This window comes from Lynx rufus, unplaced genomic scaffold, assembly GCF_022079265.1.
Source record: "Lynx rufus isolate CCGP_SWC_20201006 ecotype Redwood Valley unplaced genomic scaffold, mLynRuf1.p SCAF_3, whole genome shotgun sequence".
NCBI classification, from domain to species: domain Eukaryota; kingdom Metazoa; phylum Chordata; class Mammalia; order Carnivora; family Felidae; genus Lynx; species Lynx rufus.
The window spans coordinates 166,981,222-166,988,854 of record NW_025814845.1 but is presented as its reverse complement, the minus strand read 5'-3'; the positions used below and the strand labels follow the sequence as shown (position 1 = coordinate 166,988,854).

The window sequence follows — 7,633 nt, the reverse complement described above, 5'->3', positions numbered from 1 at the left end:
AGATCTTCCTAGCAAAAGCACAGGTGAGTGACAGTGCTATGGTCCTTTTATACCTGGAAGAGCAGCCGGGGTAGAAAAAGCAAAGGTGAGAGAAGAGGAAGGTGAGAGAAAATGCAGTTACTTGAAAGGGAAGGATAGAAGGAAGAAAAATAAATAGCAATAAAACCATGTGCACCTATGCATATACACATGCCACACATGTCATACACACACGCACACGCACACACGAGGGGACACAACCTTGGCTTAATGATAAAGAGTTTGAGCTCTGGAGTCAGATGTGAATTCAAATCATTTTTTAGGCTGTGTGACCTTTGGCATCTTGGTACCCCCCCCACCTCAGTTAATCCATCTGTAAAATGGGGATAGGGGCCCCTGAGTGGCTCAGTCAGTTAAGCATCTGACTCTTTATCTCAGGGGCTTGAGTTCAAACCCCACATTGGGCTCTGTGCTGGGCATGAAGCCTACTTTAAAAACAAATAAATAAAATAAAATGGGGGGCAATAAGAGTACCTACCTATTGTGAGGTTTGCACAATATGATGCTTATGCAGTTATTATTACCACACAGATGCCTGAGGAAAAGGTCAAAGGTAAAACCAATTATTTAAACAAGTCAAGCAACAGAGGATCAGCTGAAAGGAGAGAGTGATAGTTGAAAAGTCATGGGTGAAAGAAGAGCTGTGGCCCACGCTGCCCCCTCCTGCCACCAGTGTATCCAAGGGCATCTCCGTGGCACTTGTCCTCCTAGCCCTGCATCTTGGTGACCCTCCCTGAGTCACCCCTAGAGACGAGGGCGGCCCAAGCCGGAGCGACCTGTCACCCTTGGCCTCTCGGCTGCCAGTGCCCTCTGCCCGCCTCAACCCTCGCACCAGTCTCCTCCGTGGGTGCTTCCTGTCTCTCCTACGCCTCGCACAGCTCTCTCCACCCCCACCCCCTTTCTCTTTTCACGCCTGCTGGCTGTGAGCCCCCCTCCTCGGTTCCATCTGCTGCAAATCTGTCCTGCCTGGCGTCTGCAGCATTCCCACTGCCTTTGCCACCTGTCAGGTGCGTCTGCTCAGCAGACCCCTCTGAGGAGAGCCAAGAACCCCCCAGGGGAGACACCCCATCCCACCTTTGGTCTTACCCCTCCACCATGCAATCTTCCCATGCAATCTTCCCATCAGATTGGATGAGGCAGGTGTAATCAGTGGATTATCCCCAAGGTTCCAATTTGCAAGAGACGCTGGGAGCAAGACATTCCAGAAAATTCGGTGGCAGGGAGGAAGCTGCTAATTCTTCCTCTCCCATCAGTCCCCAAAGGAGCCAAGCCACAGGGGAGCATGGAGCTGCTGTCCACACCCCACAGCATCGAGGTCAACAACATCACCTGTGACTCCTTCCGCATCTCCTGGGCCATGGAGAACAGTGACCTGGAGAGGGTCACCCATTACTTCATTGACCTTAACAAGAAGGAGAATAAGAACTCCAACAAGTTCAAGCACCGGGTGAGTGGAGGGTGTTGCAGAGGGACTCTTGTTTACACCCCTCCTTAAAAGGAGCAGGGTGATGGAATGCTTGTGGGTGATCGTCGGGAGTCAGAGAAGCCTGGTTCAGATTACCCTGTGTAATCTTAGGAAAGTTCTTTAGCCTCTCTGAGCCCAAGTTCCTTCACTGGTAAAAAGGGAATAACAATGCCAGCCCCCGCAGGCTTGTGAGAGGCTTTGGTGAGGTAATGTTTGCGTGGTGTCTGGCTTGGGGCCCAGCCACCATGGACACCATTATCGGCATCATGACTGGGCTTCAGACGGATCAGGAAAACCTGGGCAGGGGGAGGGGCGGGGGGCACAGACATCACACCTGGGCTGGTGTCTCAGGATCCAACAAAGCCCCCGACTCAGGAAGCAGCTTTGTTGTTGACTGTGTGGGCCACTCGGGCCATGGGCAGGGTGGGGCCCTTTGCTTGGTCCTCAAGGACGCCTCTTAGGCCCCTGTGATCCTCTCTGGTCCTGGCCCTCTGGCTTAGTGGTGTGGCTGGGTTTAGGAAAGAAACATGAGAGAGTCCTCCGCTGGCTGGAGTGTGCTTTCCCTGGGTCAGAGCAGTGTGGGGGTGGGCGGGAGGAAGGCTCCCACCTTCTCAAGCTGGCAGAGATGAAGGGGGAAGAGTGAGGTGGGAAGGAGCTGGTTCCCACGACGACCGTATCATGTGGGTTACTCACCCTCTCTCTCTTTGGAACTGGCTCTCCCGATCTGGGTGTCTTTTGGCAGGCCAGTTGCCACGGTGACGTGAATGTTCAACACCACCCCCTTAACCCTCCCCCCCCAAAGAATAAGGATATTTTCCCTTCCTCCCTGGCTCTCAGCATTTGCCGTTGCCGTGGAGACGGCACTGCAGTGTGCAGAGCTCTCGAAGTCTCCCTCGAAAACGGAGGTCTCACCGCCCTCAACTTTTCGGCCTCCACCCCAGTGGCCTTTCTCCCTAGTTCCCAAGACAGTGGGTGTCAGGGGGCATTGATGAGGGGTGGAGGCTGGGGCTATCAATATGGCCTTCCCAATGGCCACTGCTTCCTTCCTCAGGAAAATGGTGGCCAGGGCACCAAGCCATTGAATCTTGGAGACTTTGGCCCTCCAAAGGTGGCCCAGGTGCCATCTGGGGAGTGTGAAGTCTGGCAGAATGCCAAGATTGGACGTGACTCCCAGTTTGACTCTTGGCTCTCCGTCTGTATCCCATTTCTCAGGATGTCCCCACCAAGCTTGTGGCCAAGGCCGTGCCACTGCCCATGACAGTGAGAGGCCACTGGTTCCTGAGCCCCCGCACAGAGTACAGCGTGGCCGTGCAGACCGCCGTAAAGCAGAGTGATGGAGAGTACCTGGTGTCCGGCTGGAGCGAGACAGTCGAGTTCTGCACTGGGGGTGAGGCCCTGCTGTCCTGCCGCTTTAGCACATCTGGCTTAGTTGTGATCTTACCCCAGCACACACTTAGGAACACCTGCTGTATACAGGCTCTATGCTCAGCTGTCAGGGAGATACTCATGGATGAGCCTCGCCCCTGCCCGCAACAAACCTGCAGTCTGACACAGGAGGAAGACGTGAACCCTGCTAATCATGTTGACAATACCATTCCCGTACAGGCATGGAATTACTTTTCTGGCTTGGGGCAAGCATGTTTTTCTGAACTGTAGTAAAATGCACACCAACACAAAATTTCCCATTTTAACCATTGTTAAATGTATAGCTCAGTAGTATTAAGTACGTTCACACTGGTGTGCCACTGACCTCCAGAACTATTTCAACTTCCCAAACCGAAACTCTAACCCCATTAAACAGCAGCTCTCCCTTCCCTCCTCACTCCAGTCCCTGGCGACCACCATTCCGCTTTCTGGGTCTGTAAATTTGACTACTGTTGGTACTTCACGTGAGGGGAATCACAGTATTTGTCCTTCTGCAACTGGCTTACTTTGCTCAGCATAATGTCCCCAAGATTCATCCACGTTGAGCATATGTCAAAACGTCCTTCCTCTACAAGGCTGAACAATTGTATGTGCGGACTACACATTGTTCATCCATCGTCGGTAGATGGATACTCAGTAGGTCATCACATTTGCTTGTCTTGAGGCTCCACTTAGCCTGGAAAATGACCCCTGTTCGGTGGTCCTGCAAACCTCTTAGCAGAATTCAGTTGGCAAATTCCAGCATGAACAAACACCAGGCTTATGTGTACTTGGTCGTGGATGACCCACGATCTGCCCCACAATATTCCATTCCTTTGGTGTCCACAGTGAGAATTGCTCCAGATCTCTCTCTGTCACAAGGAAGGGGCAGGGAACATTCTTAGCCCCGGGCCTCTGAAGCTGCTGGTTCCATCCTCTGCCAAGGCCTATGCCCCAAGTCTCCTTGACATGCCATTCTCTTTTGAGTGGTGCTTTTTCTTAGCTCGGCTGCAAAACCCCACTCTCTGGAGGTGCTCCCACTCCTTGTGGGGAAAGCCTCTGGGTTTACCCCAGAACTCCACACGTGGTGGAAGTTTAATTCAAACTGGGGAGTTGGGGATGGCTGCAGTCCAGTCCACACTACTCTTGCCAAACCCAGCACCCTGGCCAGGACTACATCAGCAAGGAGGAAAGGGCACCTTTTTCTAATTTGTACAAAGGCTCTGTCTTGGCTAGCAGCCGCCCTGCCTGGGCCCCAGGGCCCCAGACTCTGATCCTGGCCCTGGGAGGTGTCCAATCTTACCATCCTGTTTCCAGCCTTCCCTGCTTCTCCTGGGGTGCAGATGCACTCACTGCCTCAGACCCTGGTCTGGCTAACCATTCACTTCAGTGCTCTGTGATCTCCTCATGAGCCCCCACCTGTAATTACCACTGGCTTCCACAGCCTTTTGCCTGCTGGGTTTGAGTTCTCCCTAGAGGACCTCAAATTCTCCCCTCTCAATCCTTCCTTTGCTTGCTGGTCCTCTTCACATGAGGATAGCTAGTGATTACAGCTCCTGGGGTCCCCAGCGTGATTGTCTAACTGGGCAGCCCCTGCCCCTTTCTGACTCAGAGCCCTGAGCCTCTGGCAGCGAGGGTGCAGAGGTGCACCCAGCTGTCCATGTTCCCAGCTGGGCCACCTGGCCTGTTCCTATGTGGTCCAAGGTGCTGTAACTCTTTGGTATCCCCTGTTGCTCTGAGGACAGTTGTGGGCTGGTGTTCAATGTGCACAGTGGGTGAGTGTGGGAGGCTGTGATGCTCAGTCTGGCCCTGGGCTTACCAGCCTGGACTCTTGCAGACTATGCCAAGGAACACCTGGCCCAGCTGCAGGAGAAGGCTGAACAGATCGCAGGCCGCATGCTCCGCTTCTCTGTCTTCTACCGCAACCACCACAAGGAGTACTTCCAGCATGCCAGGTACAGCATGGCCCCTATCAGGGCCTGGGTCTCTCCTTCCTCCCCTGGCTCTGCTTTGCCCACACAGCCCTGGCTGTCTGACATCACCCCCACCTTGTCATTGCCAGACCAGAGTCCCCATGGCATCTTATCACAGGCTGGCTCTGGGGGGGTGGCTGGCTGTTTGGGATTGGGCTCCAAGGAAGGAGAGGACTCTCCTTGGGATGGGGCTGCCTGGGGGAACCATGCTAACTGGCCTGGGTGAACGAGATCTCGGGTTTGTTCCTCCTTTGGGACAGTTCCTTTCACTGGGTTCTAATGCCAAGGGTCAGCCATCTCTCCAGTTCAAGCCCTGGGGCCTGGGGGAGGTGGTGAGGGTAGCACAGAGCGACAGGTTTCCATGCATGAAGGGTCATTGTTTTCAAACTGTGTGCTGGGTAGCCTGGAGGCTCCAGGAAGCTATCTCAGGGCACTTTGGGGTGGGGGGAGAGGGGGGTACTGACGGGTTGTTGAAGAAATCAGGCTGAGTCTTGGTGGGCCCCACACCTATCATTCAGCTGGAGCATCTTCAGTTTTATTGCCTATGGACCGCCTATGTATAAATTCCTTCGCGGAAGAAAGAGAGGGGCTCTGTAGTCCAGAAATATTCAATCCAATTGATGATCTGGTCCAACCCACTCAGCCTACAGATGGAGAGCCTGAAGCCCAGAAAGCCACTACTTTCTTGAGACTTCCAGGACCAGGCAAGGGTGAGGCTGGGTCTGGGGCTGCCCATCCTCCCCAGGCCTGCTGACGCTGCTCCAAGACATTGTCCTTCTAAGGCTGGACTAGGGCAAGCTGCTACTCTTACTGTCTTTGTCATTGCATTCAGCTGGGGTGGGACGTTCTGACCCTACCCCAGGGCAGCAGGGAACAAGGGAGATCTTTGGTGTTTGTACTAAAGAAGAGAGGCAGTGAGGTGTGTGGTGAGCTCACTGGCCCAGTTTGAGCTCCTCTTTCAGCAAGTAAGAAAGAGTCAGAAAGCACCCATATGTGCTAGGATATAAAGGTGAATAAAGGCAGAGTGCCCCCTCTTGAAAACCTCAGAGTCTATCGGGGGGACAGTACAGACAGATGGAATGTAATGAGTGTGTGTGTGATTGTTGAGTAAAATTCAGTGTCTGCACATGGTTTTGTTGAATACAAATGCCTGATGCTCCTGGAAGATTTTGAGAGCAGGGGATACCTATGCTGGGCCTTGATGGATGATTAGGAATTTGCCAGGGTAGGTGAAAGGAGGTGGGAAAGGCAGTCCAGGCAGAGGGAAGAGCACTGCAAAGGCACAAAGGCAGGAAAGTTGGGGTTCACATGTGGCTGGAGGATCTTACCTATGGATGTGGGGGTGTTGGGAGGTGGGGTTAGAAAGGACAGATCGTGATAGCCCTGCTTTTCATGAAAGCCCCATTAAAGGGTTTTAAACTGGGGAGTGGTAGGTTCAGACATCTCCTCTGCGAAGGAGTGGGCTGCATCAGCCCATCTCCAGGGCTCTCCCTGCTCTCACATTCTGGAATGTTCTATTTGTGACTGATGGAGGCGGCAGCGGGTGGGAGAGCGGGGTGCTGCGCTGGCTCCCTTCTCAACCACACACAGCAGCCAAGCCTCAGCCCAGCTAACCAGCGGCATTTTCTCTTCCCTTTGGCATTTTTCCCCGGGGGGTGGTTAGGACCCACTGCGGGAACATGCTGCAGCCCTACCTGAAGGACAACAGCGGCAGCCATGGCTCTCCAACCAGTGGCATGCTCCACGGCGTCTTCTTCAGCTGCAACACAGAGTTCAACACAGGCCAGCCGCCTCAGGACTCCCCCTACGGCCGCTGGCGCTTCCAGATCCCTGCCCAGCGCCTTTTCAACCCCAGCACCAACCTCTACTTTGCAGACTTCTACTGTATGTACACAGCTTACCACTACGCCATCCTGGTGCTGGCCCCCAAGGGCTCCCTGGGGGACCGCTTCTGCCGTGACCGCCTGCCCCTCCTGGACATTGCCTGCAACAAGTTCCTGACCTGCAGCGTGGAGGATGGGGAGCTGATCTTCCGCCATGCCCAGGACCTCATCCTGGAGATCATCTATACCGAGCCCGTCGACCTGTCCCTGGGCACCTTGGGGGAGATCAGCGGGCACCAGCTCATGAGCCTGTCCACTGCTGACGCCAAGAAAGACCCCAGCTGCAAAACCTGCAACATCAGCGTGGGCCGCTAGGGACTCCTGGGGAGGTGGGGGGCTAGAGAGAGATGACAGGCAGGGTGGCGATGGGTGGCCTAGGTTCAGGGAGCTGGCTTTCTCTCCCCTGCCCCCCCCCCCAACCGCTCCCTCCACGCCACGGCCTCCCCCTTCCCCACCCCGCAGGCATTAGAGGCAACAGAGGGCGGTCCCCTTGGTGGGCGTGGCCTATTCAACGTCTGGCGGACTTGGAAAGGCTTCTTAGCCGCGGTAGGTTGGTGGAAGGAGGGTAGATCTCTGGAGATTTCCCCATTCCCGGTTTCCCCGTCCTGCTGTTTCTTGCTTCATTCCGGCCTCCACTTAACGGAGACTCTCAGCCTGGGGGCTTTCGCTGAGCAGCCCACCCTAGCCAAAGCCCACGAGTTGCTTGCCCGCCCCCAGAGGCACAGCAGAGAGATGCGGGGTGCTCCTTTTTAGCCCCGCCCATCCCACTCAGGGCCAACCACAGAATGCCCCTCCCCGCTCTGCTGGGCCGGGGACCTCCCACTTCAGGCCTGGCCCTTTCCCTCTATACATAGTCTCTTGCACCGCTC

The 7,633-nt window shown here is 54.9% G+C and overlaps 1 protein-coding gene across 1 annotated transcript; it reads left to right on the top strand.

Annotated features, from left to right (window-relative positions):
- The first annotated feature begins 1,321 nt into the window (after positions 1-1,321).
- On the top strand, positions 1,322-7,079 carry PHYHIP (phytanoyl-CoA 2-hydroxylase interacting protein). Its single transcript, XM_047090435.1, has 4 exons — positions 1,322-1,486; positions 2,717-2,891; positions 4,746-4,863; positions 6,545-7,079. Exons 1-4 carry the CDS (start codon positions 1,322-1,324, stop codon positions 7,077-7,079), a joined length of 993 nt encoding a protein of 330 aa, XP_046946391.1.
- The last annotated feature ends 554 nt before the right edge of the window (positions 7,080-7,633 follow it).